Raw genomic sequence first — 25,538 nt, 5'->3', positions numbered from 1 at the left:
ACAATTTTGAGTCCCAACCCCCCCACCCCAATCCATTACTGACTGCATTAGCCATACTTAACCATAAGCTTTCCTATCATACAACAGGAAAAATTGTTTTCGTAATGATTTTAATTCTCTCATGTTAAAGCCTTCAAGATTAGTTACTGTACCTTAGTTCACTGGCTGCACAGTCAAGTATTGTAGTATTTTGTAACAGGAATTTGAAAAAGATCCATTGACTGTGCTGTTTGAAAAACCTGAATTTTCAGATACTTTTCAACCACGGTACAGACCAGTCCGTATAAGTGTGTTTAAATTTTCTGTTTGGACTCGGCACAATAAACCTTTACAATATTAACAGGAAAGCTGTTAAAAAATTATTCTTATCATCACAATCAAGGAATGTCAAAAACTACAAAGAAAAAATGAAATTTACACCAAACTACTCACGAGTAAAGCTTGGCCATTATTTAGATAAGTAATATTAATAATACTGGGAATCCTGAAACATTAATCTTACAACTGAAGATAGCAACTGTACAGAATAGATGTTAAGCAAACAATTTAATGTAATGAGAGCTTTACAAACAGCAGCCCCAAATATTTTGTGGGGAAAAAAAATGAACATGAAGTGTATCAAAATGGTTACTATTATGTATATGTCAACAGTTCCTCAAAATTAACATGACCTTAGGGTTTATTAATCTCATTACAGTTTACAAAATACTCATAGTTCATAGTACTTAAACAAAAAAATCCCACCTGTTTACCCAACAGATTAATAGACACAAGAAACTCAAGTCTGTAGCATTTAGATTAACACAGAAAATGATCTGACACATATACATCCCATTAAGTACTGTGAACAGTTTGTAGTTCTGTATAGAGAAATGGATCTGATGCAGCAGTTTAGCAGAAAGTGAGAACAGGCCCATAGAAGAACTTACACAAGACATAAGACTTCCAGACTCTCAAGAGAATTCATAAGGTTTCTGCAAGGTGGAGATTTATTGCCCATTTACAAAGAACAAATGGTAATTACAAGACAAATATAATAATTAAACATACAAGCTCTTGAATTGTACAAAGATACTAATTTCTCATGGTTGAGGTGCATTGTTAAACACAGTGCTAGCTTAAGAGACCTTTGCAAAGATGCCATGCAATCCCCTACAGTTACAAGGGGACGTGGCTGAACAGGTAAGACACAGATTCACCATTGTGTGTTCTTCGAATTGCCTCTGCCAGGATCATGGAAATGTCAATAAACTGAAATAAAAATTGAGAAGAAAAGTTTTATGGCATGCCAAGAGCAATAAACTATGCGGTTTATAAACACAAACATTCCAGCTATCTTTGTAGCTTTTATTTCTAGGAAGTAACATAACATTAAAGCTTAGGCATTGAACATAAATATATGTATAAGAACTGCAATAATACCAAGTAAGAACTGAAAAATTGAGTAAGAAAGCATTGACTAGGATCACTGAACAGTCATATTGTTGAGGACTTCTGACAAAAGGCATGCTGTCAAAAAGCCCCACTATTATTGCCATCAGATGGCAGTGTCTGCTTGACACAAATACAGTTTAAAGGAAGTACACCTTTTAAAGTGCTTGCCTTGTTTCAATAAATACCAAATAAATGTTAAGCTTTTAAAAATGCATTTAAAACTTTAATCTTTTATGCTTTTCTCCACTCTGTACTAAGGAAAACCTCCAAGTGGGACACAACTTCCCAGAATAATTCCATTTTTGTTTTTCAAGAAAAAATAAAGTCGTCTAAGATTTCTGTGGCCTCCACAACAGAATAACTAAGTTCCTACATGCAAATACTGTATAATTAATATTGATTTAAGAAAGAAAGAAAAAAAAGCCAGTCAATTTTACATTTGTTACTCTTTCACAATCAAGCACACTCAAGGTGTGGCAAATACCAAATATTTTGCAGTGCTCTATTGTATTACCTGAATCCCCTTAAAACAATTCTTTAGCATTTTTTAGCAAAATGTTTTGCAAACAATGTATTTAATAATATTAATTTTCTCTCAGGGCACAAACTCTAGCATGAATGAACAGTAAAATACAAATCTTCAGTCTAAAGAAGTAGCATAAAAATACCACTGTACCTGTATTTTTGGGCAATGTTTCATTTTCTCCTCTTGGGGGATTGTATTAGTTACCACAACAGCCTCAAATGATGCATTATTAATCCGAGAGAGGGCAGGACCAGAAAAGATGCCATGAGTCAGAATGGCATAAACTTTAGTAGCACCAGCAGACATTAACCTGTAGAACACACAAAAATAGCATGCTGTGATGCATGTTTACATACATGGCTACAGATGAAACTGGATACAAATCTTGAAAATACATTTTACTTACTAAGTCCTATATATAAAATATCTACAAAATAATTCCGATATTTGTATAACCTGAAAAAGTTTGAATTGTCTCAGAAAAATCCCCAACAAAAATTATAATTAAATTTAAAAGTTATTTGCAGCAGTGATACTAACCTAAAATGCTGCACTTTTGACCATATCTGCACAACATAAAAATGAACTCCAGTACAAGCTTTCTATCTTAACCAGGCAAAAAATTAAGTAGGTTGGATGGCAGTATTCACAACTCTATTGTGCTTCCATTATTGTCTACCTTTATTTTCATTTGCAATTCAAACAGTTCTGCTTGGAAGGAGTTTCCGAGGAAGAAGAAATGTTAATGATTAAAAGCCTAGCTTACTGCAAGGTTGTGGGAAGACATGCTGCTGATCCAAGCACACAGTGAAGTGATGCATGAGGAGGAAAAATAGTATAAATCAAAGAACTAGAACACCTTGTGAATGAGTCAAAATATCTTAATTTAGTTTCTAGTGGCCTCAATGCCTCCAGATGCACAGCTATGTCCTACCTGCTTCTCTAGTCTTATAAACAGAGGCCCTGAGGAACAGCATTTTATCAGATCATCACAAAGGCACAGGAGGAAGCGTAAGGGGAAAAAAAAAGACAAAACCACAGAAACATCATCTCATTTTGAATGACTTAACAGAATTGAAGTTTCCTGGTCATTTTCAACACTCCATTTAGTAGCTGCAGCCTACAAGGAGAAGGCGTTACAATATGGTGAGTGTCTATCAAGTGTGTGTACTTGAGTTTGTATTTAAGCAAGTTGATTTGCTGTACCTGAAAATATATTTCTTAGTTCATCTGCTTGATATGCACCTAGGTTGCAGAGATAAAAAGAGTTCTAGGGAGTATTTTGGTGAGCAAGTCTAATTATACACAAAGTACATCCACCTGGATTTGACATTAATGAAAAGCACTAGTTCATGCCAAGAACATGATACAAGGCAGCATTACTCAATCAAAAGCATCTTAGTGAACATTGCAGATACATTGAAGGTGATTGGCAGTTTTAGAATTTGGTCTCTAGAAACATACTGTAGGTAAATAAAGAGTGCTTCTTTCAAAAAAAGGAAAGAAATAAAGGAATTAACTTCCTCTATGCACAAGAGTATAAAAAAAAAAGTTGGCTAGGCAATTTGTGATTTTGATCTACAAATGACACAGCTTAGAAGAATACTTTGGGGCATGATGTAGATTAGAATGCAGATAGCAAACAACTACACAACATGTCTGCAAAATTTCATCAAATTTCCATGAAAGAGAAAAGAAACTCAAGACTATATGAATCCTTCTTCCATGAGTTTTTTACATCCTTTATATAGGTGCAAACAGCAAGTCTGCAACTAAAGACTGTAAACTCATGGGATTATTTTTACTTCATACCACTAAAAATAACGTCTAGTTCACTTAAACTTCACCATGTTGCTTTCATACCATTTCCCACAGCATTCTCCTGTAGAAATTTGCATCTTGTACCTTGGACAGGTATACTTTTCACTGAGTAAAAAACTGGTTGGATGGCTAGGTGCAGAAAGTGGTAGTGAGTGGAGTTATATCCAGCTGGCAGTCAGTCACTCGAGGGGTTCCCCTAGGGCCAATACCATCTGATATCTTTATCAACGACCAGGACAAGCGGATTGAGGGCACCCTCTGTTATGTTCGCAGGTAACACCAAGTTGTGTGGCAGTGTTGATCTGCCTGAGGGCTGGAAGGCTCTGCAGAGGGCTCTGGACAGGCTGGATCTATGGGCTGAGGCCATTTGTATGAGGTTCAATATGGCCAAGTGCTGGGTGCTGCACTTTGGTCACAACAATCCCCTGAAGTGCTACAGCCTCAGGGAAGAGAGGCTGAAAAGATGCCTGGTGGAAAAGGACCTGGGGGTGATGGTTGAGAACCAGATGAACATGAGCCAGCCCTACTACTAACCTGAAATGAACCAGCATAAAGGCAGCTGGAAAACCATAAATAATCCTTTCTACTTAGCACTGCTAGAGCCTTAGTTAACATAGGGGGTCCATATTCACAAGCTCCACTTCAGGAAGTGGAACGCCTGGAAGGAATCCAGAAGGCATCACAATTGAGCAGAAGTCTACAAACCTTGTGGAAAGACTGAACAAACTCCGGTTACTCAAGTCTAGGGGGAAATTAGAACTCTTCAACCAACTTTCAGACAGAAGACAGGAAAACTTATGCTCACCTCCTCAGATGAAAAGGACAATAGTTTTATACTTAAGAGGTACAGTCAAAATTAATATTACATTTGCATTGAACACTGTGGTGAAAATACTTTACAGTGTTAAATCCAGTAAAGCTTTGTGAAAGATTTCAAAGATTGTGAAAGAAAGGAGAGTGGAAAGGCTCCATGATGAGGATCAAAGAAGGAATGATTTTTTTATCTGTTGCTTCTGCCTTGGAACTCTAAAGGGCACTAAATGGCCCAAGTCTTTTTCAAGTTATATGACATTTTATTTATTCTTGCTCTTCCTAAGTGCAGATCATATATTTCTGTAAATATTTTCTCAATTTCATGTTCTAAAGAAGGACACAGCTGAATCACAGAACTGTGACCTATAGACTCAAGGGTCAGAACAACTCAATGCTACAGAGGTCAGGTTGGGTTGTAGGCTTTGAGGATAACTTCATTCATCAGCTGTGCAGTGAGTGAGAACAGTACCATGAGGCAGTGGGCCAGATTGTAATAATACTCACTTGTCCGCTGCGTGACATATTGTGCCACATGTGTCAGCCATATCATCGACAAGAATTGCTACTCTGTCTTTCACGTCACCAACTAAGACCATTCTGTCCACTTCATTTGCCTTCTTTCTTTCCTTATGAATGAGAGCAAATTCCACATTCAATCTGTCAGCAATTGAAGTAACCCTAAGTTGCAGGAAGAAATACACCACATTTAGAGAACCATTTTAAAAGAATAAACAGTCATGCATATGTATTTGTCACAAAACACAATTTTTATCTTCTGGCTTTCAAATTGCCACAGCAAAAACTTTTGCAAGGAGTGACACAGGTAGAAACAAACTTAATTAGTTGCTAATAAATACAATCAGAGTGTCTTCAGCTAGACCCCAAAAAACTGATTTTTTAATTGAGTTTACTTTGGTTTCCTGTCATTAAGTGCCTGGCTTTGAAAACATTTCAGCTATTCACAAACTTTTATTAAGCTGCTGCAATACTAGTCACACTAGGTAATTTAAAGTAGGGGGAAGTCAATTCTAAGCCTACGGGAATGTGCACTTTAACAGTCTAACTAAAAAATACCATTGCAGGATTTGAAACTAAGCCAAAGGGGAAAAAAACCCACAAGTCAATAGTGATTAATAATTCATTTCACAGTACTTGACTAGTAATCAAGTCGCTTACTTCATTAATAATTCCCTTAGCATACACCTGCTTGACAAAGATCTTTTAAAACCCTTCAGGGTGACCTCTGGTGGCCAAACAAACTTCCAATAATAAACTTGTTACAGACTTCTGATTACTTTTTTCAGTTTGTTTAAAACAATAGAGCTCTTAGGTATAAAGACACAGTAATAAACCACACCATGCTTTTTTCTAAATGCTGATGCAACCTTGTAGCCTGTCTTTTTAGACTATGTTTAGAATGCTGTTTACAAGGTTATTAACATGCATGGTTAATACAGAATACAGTTTTGTTTCTTTACCACTTAAATATGAAGGTGTCTTCAGTTACTGTGTGTCAACAAATGGATGATAAACAAAAATCCCAAATTTTGGCATTTTTATGAATAGTGTAATTTCATAGCAAGTCTCAATACCTCAGAGGCATTAAGATATCAATAGAATTTCCATACCTTATTTTAGCTGCAACATCTAATAAGCTAGGGTAAAACCAAGCAAGTGGTAAGATACAAAAGAAAATTCAAATATTTTAAATGAGCGCAAGAAAATGGATTTTTTAAAAATTAATACTTACGGATTTAAATTTTAAGATAATTCATGTTCAATTTTCACATTCTATTAATTTTTCATTAAGTTTTATTTTGAATTTCTACATATTTTAAATGGAAAGGCCAAACAATTTTCTTTACATTATATTATTGGAGGTGAAGGAGAAGCTATGAATTTATTGAAAGCAACATTTACCACTACTTCACCAGAAACTGGTTGGCTGCATTACAACAGAAAGATACTAAAGATGGACTGTATCTATCTATATTAAATACAGTGAGAGTGATCCTCAAAAAATAAACTCTTATGATTAACTTGATAATGCACAAATATTTGGTAGGGGGAAAAAATGCTTCTGACTTGAATTCTAAGCAAAGGTTGTATTTTGTTTAAAAAACAAAACAAAACAAAAAACAACATAAAAACCAAATGCAAAAATAACAGTATCCTGATAGGAACGAACAAAGAAATATAACTGACTAAGTGATCTTTTAGAATGCTTTCTATGGTCTTCACATCCTTAACTTGATTAATCTGAAAAGGAACAACTAGGAGTTCTACTCAGTCTTATTTCCTTAAAAATCATTACAACAGGAACACTCACAACAGACTCAAGGACTTCAATTAAAATCAAATTATGACAGTCTTTCACATTTTTCCCCACACTATATTTCAGACATTTAAATTGCTATGGGCTTACAGGAGTTTTACTTAATTTGTCTTTGTTCCCTCTGCAGCAGCAGCATGAGCAATAAAACCTGAAAATAAGCATTTTGCCTCAATGGTATGCTTTATGACCTCACCAGCCAGTCTGCTTCTGAGCTTTGGCACTGGTTTATACTCAATCAATACCAACTAAAACAGAGTCTGCTAAATGAGTTACACATGCTGTGAATGAAGAAAGACTCCAATGAACTAGGCTTTCTATTTTTACCTTTCACCACTCAAACTTTCATTCCCTTTTTCTAGTGTTTATAGTGCAGAACTTGGGGTCAACAGGTTTACATCTGGAATGCAATAATGTAAAGAAAAAAGAAATACAAGTCAAGCAAGCTCTTACCTAAATGCCAGCAGGTACAGTGGGAATTGGCCATATGCTTTGACAGAGAAGGGAAGCCTAGGCAATTCCAGAGCGAAGCAGGAAGAGGTGCAGCAACTGGACTAAAGAAGCAAGCAGCAGGAAAATCTCTTCCCTCTGGTGGAGGGATTCAGCTAATGAGGCCATATCCAGGGAGAGAGAAAAATATCTTCTTTAGAGTATAGAAAGCTCCTGAATGTTTTCAAGCATGAACAGCATTGGAAGAACTAGTTGTTCTGTTTTCACAATGCAGTTGGATTCTTCAGTGATGTACCCTATATCTCGCACAATTCATAGAGGAATATAGAAGACTAGACAAACTAGATCGTTAACCACTAACTATGTGTAAATCTGATAGTTTTAGGCTTGTACAGTACCTTTTTGCACCACCTGCATCAGGTGAGACTATGATACAGTTTCTCCACTCAGGAATGTTCTCTTTAATCCACTGCAGGACTGCAGGTTCTGCATACAGGTTATCTACTGGAATGTCAAAGAAACCCTAGTCCAAAAGAGAAAGAGAGTTTCATGAATATGTGTTTTCATCTCACCTGGAATGAAGACAAAGGGAAAGAACCAAGCCTTTGCCTTTCATAAATGGTAGAACTTAATTATTATTTTACACTGGCCTAACTCTAACTCTGCTTCTGATACTGATGCCTTAGGTTTTAACTTTTATATTTTTCAAATCCTGTACTGCTTAGTGTGTAACTCTGAAGTTTCTTGTAGCCTGGTAATTTCTGCTCTCTTGTGCTGGGTAGACATAACAAAGCCTCTCCAGGCCTGGTCTTCAAGGACACCTAGACTGTCCTAGGCCCAAAAAGTACAAACCAAGAGCCTTTGAGAGAGGGGCAAGCTGAGGGGAATTACATCATTAAACTGAAGCTTTAATTGGAGAATTAACCCTGCTATGCAAATGAACCAAACCTATAAAAGTGTGAAGAACTCGTGACCTGTCGTCCATCTTGGGGTCCATCTTGGCAGTAGCCTCTGGCTCCCCAGGGGGTACCTTTGAAGGCCTTTCAAATAAATACCTACTTTTATTCCCTTACTCTTGTCTAGTCTCTGTTTCTAGGAGGCCTCTTAAGGCATCAATACTACTGTCAAATGCTGCTGAAGTCAAATAAATATTAAGGCCTCTAAAAATATCACCCAAGAGTAGTGAAAAATATAACGGGTGTTCTCAATTGATATAAAAATCAGAAAAGATGATCACCTTCAGGCACTCAAGTAAATTCTTGATAGTGAAAAGCTCTCAAAAAAATCCAGTGAATAATACTCAACTTCCATAAATTTCAACTGCTTGACATTAACAGCAGTATTTCAACATGGCGAAGATTCAAACTAAAATGGAATCTTTGTACAAGGTATAAAAACAAGAAATCTGGTTTAGACCTTTTTATTTATGTGACAGCCGTCTAGCATAATAAGAAATTCTGATTAAATGTGATTGCCAGAACTGGAAGATACAGTGTTTTCTATGAAAAATAAGTTCCCTTAAAACAAGGTACACATGAGAATGACAAATAATGTCTGCTCTGTGTCTGAGGCAAAGGTTTTGTGATTTGCTGGATTCAGTAGTAAGCTAGATAAGGGTTGCCAGGCTCCATCTCCACTTCTTTTAAGAGAATATTACACCCTTGGCTGTAACTACCTAGGGCAACACTATAATCTCTGACAAGGCTAAGATTAAGAGAACTTGCCCCAGGCCAGTATATTTTATGTTCTGGAAGCGCTTACATTAGACTTGGCAAATTCTACCAAAGACTCCAATGCATAAATTTTTGAAGTAACTGCAAAATCACCCCAAAAAATCAAGACTGGTCTCTTTCTAAAAGGGAATTTAATTAGAAACAGGTAGCAAGACTTTCTCTGAACCCTGAGAATTCTGTACATAGTCTTTCAAAATAATGACCGAAAACCCAGAGAATTACTATTAGCTTGTCACATTAATTCAGTAGAGCTTCTAGGCACAACTAGTAAGAACCAACAGTTACCTGGATCTGAGAAGCATGCAAGTCCATGGTGATGATGTGGTCAGCCCCTGCAACTGACAGCATGTTGGCAACAAGTTTTGCAGAGATTGGTGCACGGCTCTGAGGAAAAAAGCACAAATCTTTACATTTTAAAAATATTTCAAATAGATGCAAGGATTCAGAAGATTAGTTATTTTTCTTTCTTTTCCTTTACAATTTTGGGAATCTAGATATGAAAAGCTCCAGAACTTTAGCCAAACTATCCTGTCAATCTTGCTACTAGGGTTTTGAAACTCAGTAAAGCATTTAGGAATATCTAAAACAGTTTGCACAGTCTGGCTAATAATGCTTTGTATTAAAGAGATAAAATTTGGGATATATTTTTCCAATTCTTCTACTTAAAAGTTTCAGCTAGCTTTTTCATAGCATAAAGACAATCTTAATTTCTGTAAGCCTCTACTCTACATTAACATACAACTCTGTCTTGTTCTAAGAAACATTGCAAAACCCAAAGATCAAAGGCAAAATGAACCCAACTTTTGAGAATACTGCTTTAAAACAATGTTAGTATCAAGCATTTCTTCATGACACAGTAAAGCTTGTAGCAGATCCTTGGTGTCAGGGGTCTTCTAACCTGACCCTTTTTTTGTTAATTATGTTTAATTCCTGGATGCAATTAGGAGTCTAGAATTCCCAAAAGGGACGGGGGGGGGATGAAGAAATCCTAAGAAGAAAGAATGAAAGAAGAATAAAAATCTTATTAGCAAAGTTAATGCCAATGTCAACAGCTTTTTAAAAGCGTCAAGGATGCAAAACAAACAAACAAGCAAAAAAAATGAAACTATGACTGGAGGATACCTCACTTTTTTTTTAGTTACTCCAAAGTTTCTGCATTCTTTTTAAGCTCTGCAAAAACCTAGTTTTCTCTAACAGAAACACTAACCAAAACCTCCTGCTTTCTTTTTGCTAATCTTTAAATAAGGCTAATAGCTGGCAATAACATTAGCATGAAGGCAGAACTGCAAGTCAGTTTCCATCCCAATATCAGACTGTTTTCTGCTGGCACAGTATTCTCTCCTGCTACATCTCTTTATCAAACAACCTCATTTCATCTCCTAGGAACCTCCTCTCCTTCCACGCCATACACACAATTATAGATTATCTCTGCTTCCCTTCCATTGATGCTCAAGGGCATAAGTGACAATGAGCTGAATCACTGACAATTTAGCCTGGATGCTTTTCCATCTGTGTCCTATCAAGAAGCCAATATTTTCCTCAAAACTTTTGCTAGTTTAGGTGGAAACTTGGCATTTCTCTGTTTTAACCTGCAGATTGACAACACACTTCCAGAATAGAAACTGAGATACTGTAGTCTCATTTTATGGCTAGGTCAAGTTTATCACCACCATTACTGAAATTCTTCATGTTGAAAACCATCTCTTTTGAGGGACACACATCATCACCACCACTACAGAGAAAACAGATGCAACAGCCAGCACTCCCCAGATCTCTGTGATTCAGATGCATACAGCTTCCAGTTTATAATCATTAGTGCTTCAGCACAGTTGATTTTCTACTTACTGAGGACAATGCTGCTCTTCATTTAAGTTCAGTTCTGTAAGTTGTCTGAAGCTTTCTGGATATTTCTATCATTGGCAGCAAATTTTTTTCATGCCATTTGAATTCCTGATTACTTCAGCTCATTTTAGCATCTGACATTTTCAAGCTGGACTTCAAAATACTCTCAAATCTCTGTCAACATCTAACAAAAGAAATATTTAGTATCTACTCTTTTCATTCTATTGCAGTGTTCTCTTACCAACTCTTTGCAAAGATCTAGTTTAATGCTTCCATTAAGCTGGACTAACAGGTAAAGTTGAAATGAGAGGTTTGTTCTCCTGCTTGTACTATCCTATCTTTCCAGGCTAGAGAATTCCCTTGTGCTGTACACTAGGACTTATCTGAACCAACAACCAGGTGAGTCAGCTCAAAAAGAATGAAAAGAAAATGGCAAACCAGGACCAGCTGCCCTGGTAGAAACAAGTAACTAGCTCAGGCTAGCCGCTAAAGGCAAATTACATTCTTTTCAGAGCATGGTTTGCCATTTCCACTCCATTTAGCACACTGAATTTTGTCTAACTTTTTCATTTTTGTTCAATGGGAATACCATTCAGTTTGTCTCATGTATCAATATCATGAGTATCACCATCACAAAAATCCCCAAATAAAATACTTTCCTACATCACATACTAATGCATACATTACCAGTTGATACTTCTTTCAGCTGCTGGCCTTGCAGGCTGCCTTCCCAGAAGGAAGAACTTGAAGTTTTACCACTAGGTAACTTGTTTTAGCAGATATGCACACATCACAGATTGCCTACATGTTGATGGACAGAGGGTCTTGGAAGGAAAGATAGCCAGACACGAGTACCTGTTTCTCAAGAATGGGCTAATAGCAGATTAAGATAAAAGAAGTTTGCAGCTGACAGTTTCCTTTATACAAAATTGTGCATTAAAAGAAAATCCACATGACACATTTAAGATTTTCTTGCTTGCATAGAAAATAAGTTTTGTGCTACAATATGATCCAAATTGAAGATTATTTTAAAATCAAAGAAAATATATTCATGGGAACCTCAGACAACCTGGCCTCATTATTCAGAAACTTGGATGACAAAGGTGGGTGAGAACTCATGATTTTCCTTATAATGTAGTTTGTAAGGTTTGCTTCTGATGAGAGAGATAAGGACACAGATTCACAGTATTCATTGTTCAATTATTTGATGTAATTTTAGATTATTTTCAGAATTATTAGTGTGAAGTGCAGCATTAGATTATGCACAAAAACAAAATTGTAAAAGAAATCACTTGAATTACCACTGGCAGGGGGAATCCACAAAGCTAATATAAACAACCTCACAAGAGAAACTGTGCAAAGGACGCATAGCTGAAAGTAAAAGTTGTCCATCAAGATCAAAGCTCTGTTGCCTTTAAGCTTCTTAGTACATTGTCTTGCTCAATATTCATCACATGCACACTGAACAGGAAAAAAAAAGGAAATCAAAGAAAGCCCAAAGATTTATAACTGGAACTTTCACTTCCAAGAAAGCCAGTTGTGAAGTGTATGGATACTGAATGTTCACTAATGTGTTACCCAAATTTATCATTTCAAAAATGAGATATGCTTTGAAGCCTCAGAAATTGACAGCCATTATCTTGAATGTCCAAATAAATTTTTAACTAGAATCTAGGAGTTTTCTTGTAGCAAATTATTCCATAGGTTTACTGTCATGGCCTAGGTGAAACACAACTGAAATCAAGAAGTGAAACTGAAAATGTTCCTAGTTATACATAATGTAACCCAGTAAGTTTCACCCTTTAAGGCCATATTAATGGAAATGCATAGTGTTAGATTTAAAAAAAAAAAAAAAAAAGATACCTACCCAACGCTCCACGGACCCCTTCTACAAATCAAAAAAACAAAGTTACATGAGCTGTAGAACACCAAACTCACCTGTCACTGTACTTCTAACTTATCTCAAAGGCATCTCTGCAGCATCCTACATAAATGTGTCCTGCCCACAGCTTGGAAGGTTAGCATAATTAGAGGATGCGTAAGTGCAGTTATGGTCAAAGCACAGGAACATTTGAGCTACTTTTAAGTTTAGCTAGCTTGTGCATCAGAAATATTCTAGTTTAGGGCAGCACTTGACTGAGTCTAAATTAATTTACTGACTTTTTTATCATTCTCAGTAAGCCTTTTTTTTTTTTTTAAGCCTGTTTCCCATTTAAAGATAGTCCAGGTTTAGTGCTAAAATTTTCAGAGTAGGTTAGATTGCTCAGACTAAGATTTTTACTGCAAGCCCCTCTCCTTACATAAATAAATGAAGGGCACTTTCATTGTTCTCAGGAATCATAACTGCACCAGAGGTATGACAAAGACATGGTTATTTTAAGTAGCAAGGACTCCATCTATTTAGTTCTTAATGAATTAAAGTCAATAACTTAAATTCAAACCAGAAAACAGCATCCATCTAGTGGAGATTATACTGCCTCAGTTCATAGTCAAGCAAACTACAGCAACATCTTTCACACACCAAAGAAGAAAATCTGTGTACGATCCCAGGAAGAAAATGGCTGGCACTTTACTGACACTTCAGGCAGCACACAAAGCTTGTGCCCTCATCATGGGTCAAAGACCAAGTGATCTGATGCAAGCAGGAGGGAAGTTGTCCCTGTCAATAAGCTGCCCAATGTTGACAGCTGTATTATAGCTAATTTTGCAACATGGAGGTCAACTACCAAGGTTAATTTCCAAAGATGGCAAACATTTTCTCAATTGCAAAACAGAGGGGGGGTAAAAAAAGCCACAAAAAAATATTTTGCCTACAGCTGCAGAACTCAGTGACACACAGAGAACAGTCTGGAAAAAAAATCTCAAAATCTCTATTAATCAAAATCACTTTCCTAGGCTTTCTATCTTCAGATGGCGTTTCTGAAATACGAAATGCTCCTGGATGGCACGCACTCTGCCACCACACTGGGGGGTTAAATTGTCTCTGGAAGTCTGCCACATGGAATTTGGGTAGCCTTGACAAGACAATTTAGATGCATGGAAAATTTGGAATATACTCTTCCTTTTCCCACACCAAGAACTTAGAAGACGGTACAGCAGAACTTCCCAAAATGAAGTGGGAAATCAAAACATAGTGAGATGCTTTCCCTTCTTTTCAACAAAATGCTTATTGGTACCCCTTCAAGGTACCAATAACCCTTTTGATGTACAGTATTTCACCCCTTCTGATCAAGGGAAAGCATCATCCAATACAAAACACAGCAAAAATTAAGTACCAAGAGATGTAGGCAAAGAATAGGGTTTTACTTTTTAACTCCTGAATTCCATTTTTAGAAGTGTAATAAGCAGCCCTTCATAGTATTAGCATGGTATTACAGAGCCTGCACTTAAAGAATTAATATACCAGAAAATAAGTTTTTTAGTTTTGTTCTTAGATATCACAGGCTGACTATTACGTATTTTGTAATAACTGCTATTATTTTTAGCTTTTCCATTACTTCACTCCTGTTACGTTTTTTATCTAAAAGAATATAAAGACCACCAGAAGGCTTTCAGAATGGTTTGCTTGATGCCCAAAGTGAAAGAGAAGGGGCAGTCCATTTACAGGAAGTAAAGGAGAGGGATAATTTTCCAAAAATACAACCATTGCAATCCAATCTTTAAAGCCAAATTCACATTTCTTATTACTTCTTTTCAGGTGAGTTTAGGTAAAAGTACCATTCACATAACCTATCAAAGGGGGGTTTTTTTATATATAGTAGAGATAGAAAGTCTAGTTCTGTATTTTTTAAAATCAGCCTCACCTCCCACAGAGGGTTTGTCACTGCGTTACCAACTTGGCTGAACTGATATATTCATCAGTTATGACAGATCAAATTCAGGAAAAGGGCAATAAAATCAGTAGAGCATTTATGGGGTTTCCATACAATTTTTTGTATTCATAAATCAAAGTAGTTACTACAGATATAAAAACTTTTTTTTTTAATCTGTCTGGCAGCACAAAATAATGTTTTTATTAATTTCCATTATGTATTGTGGATTTCATCAGTTCCTTCCATTTTGCTCTGTTTAACCATATATGATAAAACCTACCTACATAATAGTTACAGCACTTTAAACTTAGTATTTAATTCCATGCAATTAAAATGCTTAAAAAAGTGTCCTCTCTCCATTTATAGGGATTAAAAAAACCAAAAAACTTTGCAAAAGGACAATAAACAATCCCATAAGATGGGGTTTGTGAGCAAAGTACTCTGCAATATACCACACACACAGAATATACCTACTTTTGCAAACAGAAGACATGTCAATTATCAAAACACAGGCAAAAAGATAATTTATTGTCTCACTTCATTCACTTGTAGATAAAATAATGGAACATTTTACCAAGAGAAAAGGATGGGGGGGGGGGAATTCAAATCTTTCTAATAACTTAAATAATTTTTAATCTCCAAAAATTTCAAGTGAACAAACTGAACAAAAGCCTTCCAAAATGACATAGTTCTTACCTACCTTGTCTTTCTTATCTTGCCTGGCATATGGAAAACATGGAATTACAGCAGTCACTCTGGAGGATGATGCAATCTTGCAAGCATTGATCATGATGAGTAGTTCCATTAAGTTGTCATTTATTTCTCCACAGCCACTCTGGATAATATACACATCTTCCCCTCTCACACTTTCGCCAATCTCTACACTGAAAGAGCAGGAGATGATAATTTCAACACTTGTATTACCAGAAAAGTATTACTAAAAAATAAAAAAATAAATAAATCCAGTTATGTTTTAACAAACTACCTTAGGTTTTCTGTAAACTTCCCATTTAGAGTAGGATTTTTTTTGCAGCAATTTCGATAACAGCTTCCTTGACACAAAGTCCATGTCAATATAAGCCAGTCTAAAATTTACTTTAGCCTCAATATGGTCTTCATCAGGTCAGCACCAACCAACATGTAATTACAGCTATAAAATCTACACCATTATGTTCAAGTAAAGTGTTTTTAAAAGACAAAAATCTTATAGAAAAGCTAAGAAGGCTGCTAATCAACAGCTTACTATGGCTCAACTCTCATGTTGAGTCAGTTGTTCTATTTGTTCTAACAATGCTTACATGCTTTGGTTCCTTATGGAAGTATCTAAGTTTTTTTGTTCTTCCACAGATTTCAAGACAAATTCTGGGACCAACCACTGTTCACGCCACAGAAGTCAAAAATTAAATAGAGCTTAAAAACAAATACGAAAAATAAAACAAAACTGTTGAACGTGTATTCTTTCTCAATTCTAGATCCAAGCAAAAGACATCTACTGCTGAACCACACTAACTTTTCACACCTGTTACTCCAAAACTTACATATAAACACAGCAGAATAACCTTCATTTTCCCTAAATCCGTGCACAATGTACATGAAACATACAGACTTCCTAAATAATTAAGTGATCAGACCTTGCAAACCCATGCTCTACTATGTTAGCCTCAGTTTTTAAGTGCTAGAATATACTGAACCCTTATTTAAAAGGTTGCATCTTTACCCAAGACACAAATAAGAAGTTTCTGACTGGAAACCATCCAAATGGCCCAGATGTGGGTAGAATAATTTCTCTGATGGGTCCTTCAATGCTGAGGCTTATTCTAGTCAAACACTGTCCTAACAAGTTTTGTTTATCAGCTCTCAGAATCCTGTGTAAGACCCATGAGCTTTGCACAGAAAGGAATTTACTGCTTTTCAACATCTTAGTGATAAGCACACATTTGATTTATCACCATCAAGATAGTTGAGTACATGCTCTCAGCTCCCCTATTCGAGTTCTCTGCAGTCCCAAACAAGTTATATGAAGATCCCGTCTTAACTTTATTCCTTAATGGAATACATTTTTTGCCTAAGAATGCTACTAGGAGGATTTCTTAAGGTCGAAAGAAAGCAAACCAGCAAACAAACACCAGGTCTCTGGAAGAGGTGGTCAAGTACAGAATCATCTGGGCATATGTCAGGAAACCTTTTGGAGCCTTTCATCATTCCACAAAGACACGATTTTTTAGTCACAAAACTGTTACTTCCCTCTCTAAATTTTTGATCAATGGAATGAGGCCATTCATAGAAAACTGTTTTGATCAAAATATTTTCTTAGTTTATGTCCCTTTTTGGAGCTGAAAAAGTTTTGGCCAACATAACATTTTTTCAGCAAGATAGTAAGTGTGATATGATTGGAAAAACTAGCCAGGCTTAAGTAGAAGAAGCCCTTCTGAACACAAATCCAGCTCGACGTGAAGAATCTGCTCACTAGCTTATGGATGTGGCCTCAATCATTATTATACCTTTGTGGTTATCAAGAGGGCTTTAAAAAATTCTAATTGCACCCTGAATCAGCAATTAGACCTGCTTTATAGTGAGTGTTGTCTCATACCACACCTTTGGAATATGTCCAAAGAAAAATTATTTTATTACTTAAGAAAAAAAAGGAACAGCTAATTTAACAGTCTAACATTAAATACTAGGGGAAAAAAATGGCTGAGTGACAAAAGTACATGATCTTAGTGTTCACTATATACTGAAAAAACACTGAATTATAACACTCAGAGTTGTTTTAGTCTTATAAAAACTGTCACTTCTATGCACATCACTAAAAAATAACAATTTTCAGAAGGTCAACGAATATACTTTCAGATAAATATAGGTCTGGTTAATATAGTGGACCAGAAAAGATGATTTTTCCATTGTCATTAATTGTATCTTTTTCCAATGATCTTGGGCTACCAATAAACATCATCCTGTAAACAACTTAGAAAACAAACCTGCTACTTCTTTCTCAGTGCATTTGAAAAAAAAAAAAAATGTAGCTATGTTTTTATGGCTAGAATGACAATTATTTGTCACACAGAAATGTGAGTAGTCACATTTCCCAGTCAAGATGAGAGAGCTGTGCAACAGATCAGTATCTCTTATTATCTACCTTCTCAAAGATTGGTACTGAGAGGAGCTGTGTAGACTCAACCAACAGATACACACACAGATGCCTATTTTACCTTCCCCAAGCCAGAGAGTAAAAGATAACCAGTCACTGTGTTGCAAGTATTCCATCAGATACAGCCTGTACTAACCACATTGGTGGGGGTTTGGGTGGTGTACTTTTTTTTTTTCCCCTGGGGTGGTCAGGGGGCAGGGAATTGGCAATTTGGGCTTGTTTTGGGTTTTTTTGCCCTGTCCCTATTTTTTTTGTAAAAACAAAAATATGTTTTTTTAACATATTCAGGCAACCAATAAGAGACTATAAATTATAGAATCAGGTATTTGAATGTTGTATCTCAAATATCTATTATCTAAGCTAACAGCAGTCAAACTTTGTGACAGTTATCTTATCAACACTACTACTAAATTCCCCCATCTCTGTCATGACCTTATTAACTGTTCGTGAGGTTATTTAAACAATTTCACATAGTCAGGACACAGAGGAAGGACACAAGAATAAGCTTTTGCCTCAAGATTACAGGCTCTGTTTGTTTTATGCAATTCAATCAAATTCAGCTATTTGGTAACAGTTTAAATAAATTTCTGTTCAAGAAGAGTCAACAGAACCTGTACATTAAAAGTCCTGACACCACACAATTGTGTTTAAAAGAGAAATTTACAGAAATCAATAGCCCACAAAAGTAATTAACTCTGAGCCAGTTGCTTGGCATGCAGAAGCACAAGGTTCTAGCTGGGAAAGATACATATAAGACAGGACATGATGAATACCAAGTTTAAGTATCTGCGTTCAACTTGCAAAGGCTGATTTGAGAGTTCAATTTAATAAGTAGAAACTTGGACAGGCTAATAACCATGAATTAAGGATACAGCATAAAACCACTTAGGTTACAAACATATTTCAATGGCTGAAGCACCATTAAGCAAAAATCAGAATCAGGAGTAACAGCAGACTGAGCTCCTTTTGAGCTAGATTTATAGTGCAGTCCCAACTGAGCTTAATGATGGGAATTATAAATTTGTACGTCCTAACTAAAAACCAAACAGCTGTGGGGAAGTAGAGGAATAAGTATGTAGAGCCAGCCTACAATGGTAAATAATGTAAATACATAACTAGGATGTTCAAATCATACACTTACAAGGGCTCTATGTTTTTTTTTTAAATAACTACAGCAGATTAAGTTTCTAGCCATGCTTAAAAAAGTAAGATTTCTCAAGCAAATTAGAGGCTAATAAACTAGATGTGTACTTCAGGCCCTTTCAGTACCCACAGAAGAGGGCAAAAATGAAGGTCTAGAGTCCTCATACAGTGTCCAAATGAATCAATATCTCAAAAGTGGTCAAACAAATCCACATGCTGAGTTTGCAATTCATTGAAACCTAGCCAATGGCAAGCACTGAGCAGCAGGGTGTGTTTGACCTCTTACCTTTGGGAACACCTTTGGCAGGGTAAAGTCTTTCAACTCAAGAGTTTCAACTTATTGGGCAAATATTTCAACTGACATGATGTTACATAACAAAGTGGGTACCAGAAAAGCCCAAAACAACAAAGAAACAATAAAAATGCCAGAGTTGGTTTTAGGTCTATAGGGATCCCGTATCTCCTGGCACCCATGGTCTCCCCTCAACTCTAGGCTCTTGCACTTTGATTAACAGCTCCAAGACAAACTCCCTGCTGTATCTCCATTAACAACTGCCCAGTTCTAATGCAGAGCACTGGTATGGTAAACACCAGAAGATAGGAAATATCTTGTTGCCCTCTACTCTGGCACACAGCCTGCCACCACAAGAGGAAAACATTTTTTCTTGAGCAAGTTCTGGGTTTAGCTACATTCAGTCCAAAAACTACCCTCAAAAATTTGTAAACAAATGTCTAACAGGCCTGAACATGTGCAAAACTCTTCAAAGGCTCAGTACCAAATTCTGCAGCTAAGGACACATGGGATTTTCAGCCATTATTCACACATATTGGGGTTTTTTGTTTGGCTTTTTTAGGGGGGAGCAGAGGGTAGGAGGTGTTGTGGGGGTTTTTTTGGTTTGTTTTTGTTTGTTTGGGTTTTTTGGTTTGTTTTGTTTTAATTTCAAATACTTAGCATCTACACAAAGATAGAAGTGCATAGTATCTGGCAAGGTCAAAAAAGTGAAAGTCTCAAATCAAAAACTTTAAAGGATTTGGGGCCTTTTCCGATTCAGAGAAATGAACAATGCAATAAATGGCCGTATGTGCTGCGTCTTCAATTCCCTATACAAACAAAACACTGTGCTGTTGTGGCTTTAACACATACAGTGTGCAGTCCGGAACCAAATTTTACCTTATTCAGCCAAGCTGGTAAAATCTGTTTCTCCAGCCTCCTCTTGCTCATGACAGTGCAGGCAAGCTGGGAGAGAGGGAAACAGCTGCCCCCACTGACAGAGGCAGACCACAACCAGCCCAGCTGGAAATTGCTCAGCAGCAGGGCAGTATGAAGAAACACTTCACATCCCACTGTGTCCCTAATCCCTACTGCCTTCAGCTGTTCTAGCAGCAGTTTATGACCTGAGCTTGCTCATTCCATGATTAGGGATCTGCAAACACCATAACCATCTACTCAGTGAGGGTGATACAGCTCATGGCTCCACATCAGCTGAACCCAAAGGAACCAGATTACATGAGATGTGGTGAGGTCATGTCTCATCTGAGACAGCTGCAGTACCAGAATTGAAGGATGCTGATGGGGAGATAAGAAGGAAGTCTTAAAGCCAGGTGACAAATCATACATCCCTAGTATGAGTGTTTCCAGGTTTCCTCTTATTTTTTTCAGTTGTTTACTTCATGGAACAAACTGGTTTTATTACCCCACTTTGTGTGAAAGAGAGACTCAAACCCATCCTTGAATGAATTCTCCAGGGAAACATCAGCTACTTTTTTCTAACTTCCAGGATCAAATATCAGCCCATGACATCCAGTTTAGTCTATTTACTCACAAGAAAATAGCCCTTATATCAACAGCACAGCTTTCCCCATACAGCAGACAACATCCCTTTTGTAGTCATTCCACATTTCCTTCTGTAAAAGCTAAATGACATACGCTTTAAGTTGGTGTTTCTGAAACAATCCAGCTTCAGCAGCTGAATAAGGCTGTGGGTAGGAAGCCTTCAAACTCACATGTGCCAAGCAGGACTTCAATTCCCTTCCTCTTGGATCAAGAAAATCTATTACTCACTTCAGCCAGTGAATCTGACAGCAAGAAGCCAGGAACCTCACAGGAATGGGTGGGAGCACTAACTTCTTTCACCAGGAAAGATGTGTGCAAAAGAATGCCATCTATGAGTAATTTCTCCATTTTGAATTAACAAGTATTTCAAGGGCAGAATTAAAATAAATAGTCTTTACAGAAGGAAGAATACCCTATCTTGTATGAAAATAAATTTATTTACAAAGCGATAAATTTAATCATATTTTTTCAATTGATTCACCAAAAATATCTGCACTGGGGTTTAATTGTATAGCAACTCTAATTAAATGCTACCTCAGTGTATTTGAAGACAATTTTGCAAAAAGCTTCAGCATGTTTAATATCTGCATGCATCTGTTACATGGCAGTCAAACAGTTTCATGACGCTGAGGCTAAACAGTCCTGTTTAAGGACTTCCATTCCTTTCTTCTTCCTCCAGCCTCTAAACCCTGCTGATGACAGTTGGCTTGTGGGGTTTGAAGAAGATAAACTGAATAAGCCCCCACTGCAGCCCTTATCATTTTGCCAGATAAATAAGAAGGTGGTGCCACCCAAGCTCCTACCATGACACTGTGGCTGGCACTTAACTGACACACAAGCTATGAATAATAAGAGTTATCATCCACAACCAGATATTATTAAGGAGTTCTGGTGCTGCATTTGATAGGGTTGCTTGACATTAGTAGCCAGCTGAAGGAAAACATTTCCACGCAGTTTAAAGGGAAGGAGGGAAAAAATGGGGCAGTGATTGAGTCTGCCATCAATTTCCCCCACTTTCTCAGCACAGACATTACATCTACCAGCTACAGAACCCGAAAGAATATTGATTGCCTAAATCAAAAGAGGACTGTAATATTATTTCTAGATACACCAGTCTCAGTACAGATAAAAATGAGAAGCCTTTCCCATTTTAAATGTTTTGGAGCTGGAAACATACTGGCACTGGCTATTTAGCCACAGTGCTTGTCAGTGGTGGTCCTATCCCTGGCTGACCTCAGCATCAGTTTCTCAAACCCACTTACAACTGCTGAGAACTGGGACTGAAACCTAAAGCCTGTTTGACTTGAAATAGAATGCAAAATATATAATAACTCTTCCCTCCACTCTGTTCTGCAAGCCAGACTAATTACACCTCTCAAGTAAAAGGCTTCCAGCTAGGACCTTTTGCAAGGATTTAAGCCTGGGGCTGCACACAGTTATCAATTTATGCATCATTTATATTTAAGAGAGTGCAGCAAACAGCAGAACAGAGTTTTGAACAAAAAATAAATCTTCTCTGCAACTTGCTAACTTAACCGATCTGACAAAGCAAGTTTGTTGACCCTCATGCCCAGGCTCATCTGTTTACATGGGGGTTTGCTGGAGTGCCACTGGAAGGTTTAAGGTTTCTTGAGCTTTTTAACTATCAGGTTTTAGTATTCTGCAATACTGCAAGTGTATTTCACAATGCCAATACACTTGTTTATAAATTTAAAAATGCAACAAAATTAAAGAAAAGAAAGGACCATGCTGGATTCACTTTATCTAGGAAGAAGTCCTCTTTTGCTTACATACACACACAATTTTACAGTATAGACAGACTGAAAATTCAGATGCCTCAGGAAAGAACTCCTCTGCATAAGTATCACTTTACCTGTAGTTTAATTTCAACTACATTGTTGAGGAATTAAGAACATTAGTCGTGAAAACTGGAAATTCAACATCCTGAAGAAAGTTGCTAAGAATATTGAAAAAATTACCCACTTGAAATATTATATGGTGGATACAACTTTACTTGCTGAACGGGAAACAAGAACTTCAGATCAAACTCTCAAAAGAAGGAAGTTGTAAAGCAAAAAAAAAAAAAACACACCCAAAAATGTAAAGATTTAGAATATTAAGGCATTTTAGTTCAGGGATTAAAAGAAATAAAAAAGATAATGTCAGCCTTGCAGTGTTGCAACAGAAGCAACCAGAAATAATATTCCTAAAAAATACATTCCTCATATCTGTACCACACTACATTGCTAGTTGCCTAAAAAAAATAAACTGGCACTACTAGATTAGCCAAACCACTGACATACTGCAGTCACCACTACCTTCCATTTTAATGGCAGAGAGAATAGTCCCTACCTGGAAAAATAGGTGGAATGACAGTCTTCAGATGATTGTATCCTGAAGCCCAGAATTTAATTATAAATAAATATGCAAACTGTGGAGATAAATTTCTACCTTGGATGAAATCTTAGTCAATTATTTCTGCTGTTTGCTATGTTTCAAGCACAGATTAAGATAAATGTCTCTGGAGAACAAACATTAAAAAAAATTAGACAAGTTAGCAAGAAAGTCATGCAACCAAATACCCAAGTTAAGTTTTATCATGCAGAAAAGAGATCAAAGAGCAATAAAGTGAGTATAGGGCTGGAAAGAACTGAGAGAAGATTTAAGCTTTCATTTAATCAGGAATGAATAGAAGAGTTAGGGTGTGTAAACATTAGATTGCATAAACACCAGTGGAAGAGGGTTTATAGTAATGCCAGTGAGCATGACTAGAGCAAGAGCAACTGCACTGAGAATGCAAAAATGTAGACAGAAGGACAAGCTTTGTGAGAGCAATTTTAGAATACATCACGTTAATCTTTCAAAGGAAGCAATGAAAACACGCTTTTTCAGGAGATTCAGAACAAGAACAGATAAAAATAAACATACAAGAAGCTCAAAGACTAGCCAGCTACTTAGAGCAGGAGCTTGTTTCAGAATCAGCTGGCAGCCTGGACTCACACACCTATATAGAGAAGCAATTGCAGTCTTACCAGCTCATGGGATGAACATACCACTGTCACTTCAATTTAAAATTCTTCATTAATATTGAGCAAATCAAATACTTGGGTCAGAAAGCTAAGATGACACACTAGTAAAGAGACCCAAAATTGATAGAAAAAGCATTATCAAGAACATCTCAGACTTCAGGTGAGCAGGTTGTCCTCATGGTTTTACACAGGATTTTTTGCACTGTTACCAAAGTCACTTTCTGCGTTTGTCTGGCCAGGAACCTGCGATGACTGCACTTTGCAGAGTAAGCCAAGGCCATCACAACAACTTGTATCGCTCTCATGCACAACCATCAGCCTTGGACTACAGAGTGGAGCCCTACAGGAGCTATAGCTTGTCCACCACACACACACCTGGCTGCTAATGCAAAATAAAGATGAGTTGCAACAAATTGTGCAAGTGTGGTTTGACCTAGGCCCTGCTTTAAATGTCTAATCCAGCATCACCATCCTGTTCTCGTATCTGCCTGTAAGTAGGTCTGTATGCACACCTACTTACAAAACTACATCGCATACTATAGTTTATAAAACTAAGATTATTTTTTTATCTTTAGGTAAATAAAGCAGATAAACTGCACAGGTATTATCTGTGAGTGGTGGGATGCGCCCGACATTGCAGACGAGCTGCCTGTGCAAAAACCATTCCCACCCCACAGTAAGGAGGATGCTCTTCACCCGGCCAGGGTCGTGCCAGCCCTCCTCTGGCCAAGGAGCTCCCGACAGGAGCGCGCCCGAGCTGTGCCGGCACAAGCCAGCCGGGACACCTCCGGTGGGTGCTCGTGCTCCGAGGAGGGAAGGAGGGAGAGGGAGACAGGAGAGAGAGGAAGGAGTGCCGGGCAGGACACACCGGACCACGCCATGCCCCCGTGGCTGCATCTGGACCGAGCCATCCATAGGCGGGTCCCGCACCGGCTCAGCCGCCCTGACAGGACCCGCCGCCAGCCCGGGGTGACAGCGGGGCGGGTGACAGCGGAGCGGGACTCGCCGCCAGCCCGGGGTGACAGCGGGGCGGGTGACAGCGGAGCGGGACCCGCCGCCAGCCCGGGGTGACAGCGGGGCGGGACCCGGCGCTGCAGCCGCCCGGGCGCGGGGGTGTGTCCGGGCTGCGCCCGTGACGCCAGCGGGGCGTGAGAGCGGAACACGCGGCGGGGCCGGGGCACAGGCACGCACCTGGTCTCCTGGTTGCTGAACTTCTTGGTGACCACCTTGCCCAGCTCCAGCCCGAGCCGGTCCGCCACCCGCTGGGACAGGTCGTGGTGGGAGCTGCCGCTGAACAGCACGATGTTCGGCATGGCGGGGGCGAGCGCGGGGCTGCGGCGAGAGCGGCAGAGGAGCGCGGGGAGCGCGGTGCGGGGTCAAATAGCGGCGCTGCGGGCCCGCCCCGCCGCCAGGAGCGGGAGGGACCGGGGCGGGGCGAGCCGGGGCGCCGCGGGGCACAGGTATGGCCCGCAGCCCTTCGCGGCCACGGGGTGGCGGTCGGGGGGGTGGCTGCCACCGCCTCCTCCGCCGCCGCCTTCCCCTTCTCCCCGTCCCGAGCCCGGTGCAGTCCGTGGCTCTTCCAGCGCTCGGCCGGGCCGTACCTCAGGCGGGCAAAGCTCTG

The 25,538-nt window shown here is 38.3% G+C and overlaps 1 protein-coding gene across 2 annotated transcripts; it reads right to left on the bottom strand.

Moving 5' to 3' along the window:
* Positions 1-661: 661 nt before the first annotated feature.
* PRPS2 (phosphoribosyl pyrophosphate synthetase 2) lies at positions 662-25,282 on the bottom strand. Of its 2 annotated transcripts, XM_039550485.1 has the most exons (8): positions 25,109-25,282; positions 15,464-15,647; positions 12,819-12,839; positions 9,395-9,493; positions 7,775-7,899; positions 5,099-5,272; positions 2,111-2,270; positions 662-1,251 (listed from the first exon to the last, which is right to left on the bottom strand). In XM_039550485.1, exons 1-8 carry the CDS (start codon positions 25,228-25,230, stop codon positions 1,159-1,161), a joined length of 978 nt encoding a protein of 325 aa, XP_039406419.1. In that variant the 5' UTR covers positions 25,231-25,282; the 3' UTR covers positions 662-1,158. The 2 variants fall into 2 exon arrangements, with proteins under 2 accessions (XP_039406419.1, XP_039406425.1); XM_039550491.1 differs by lacking the exon at positions 12,819-12,839 and having other exon boundaries at positions 25,109-25,231.
* Positions 25,283-25,538: the final 256 nt, after the last annotated feature.

Source organism: Corvus cornix, chromosome 1, assembly GCF_000738735.6.
Source record: "Corvus cornix cornix isolate S_Up_H32 chromosome 1, ASM73873v5, whole genome shotgun sequence".
NCBI lineage: Eukaryota > Metazoa > Chordata > Aves > Passeriformes > Corvidae > Corvus > Corvus cornix.
This window is presented reverse-complemented; position numbering and strand designations above follow the sequence as displayed.

What these genes read in the sequence shown, in the direction of transcription:
- PRPS2 (XM_039550485.1), bottom strand. Translation starts at nt 25,230, where the DNA reads ATGCCGAACATCGTGCTGTTCAGCGGCAGCTCCCACCACGACCTGTCC. An exon ending in TGCATGCTTCTCAGATCCAG is followed by an intron (nt 7,900 to 9,394) that starts GTAACTGTTGGT and finishes CTTTTGGACTAG; the next exon opens with GGTTTCTTTGACATTCCAGT. An exon ending in GATGCAGGTGGTGCAAAAAG is followed by an intron (nt 5,273 to 7,774) that starts GTACTGTACAAG and finishes CCTGCAACTTAG; the next exon opens with GGTTACTTCAATTGCTGACA.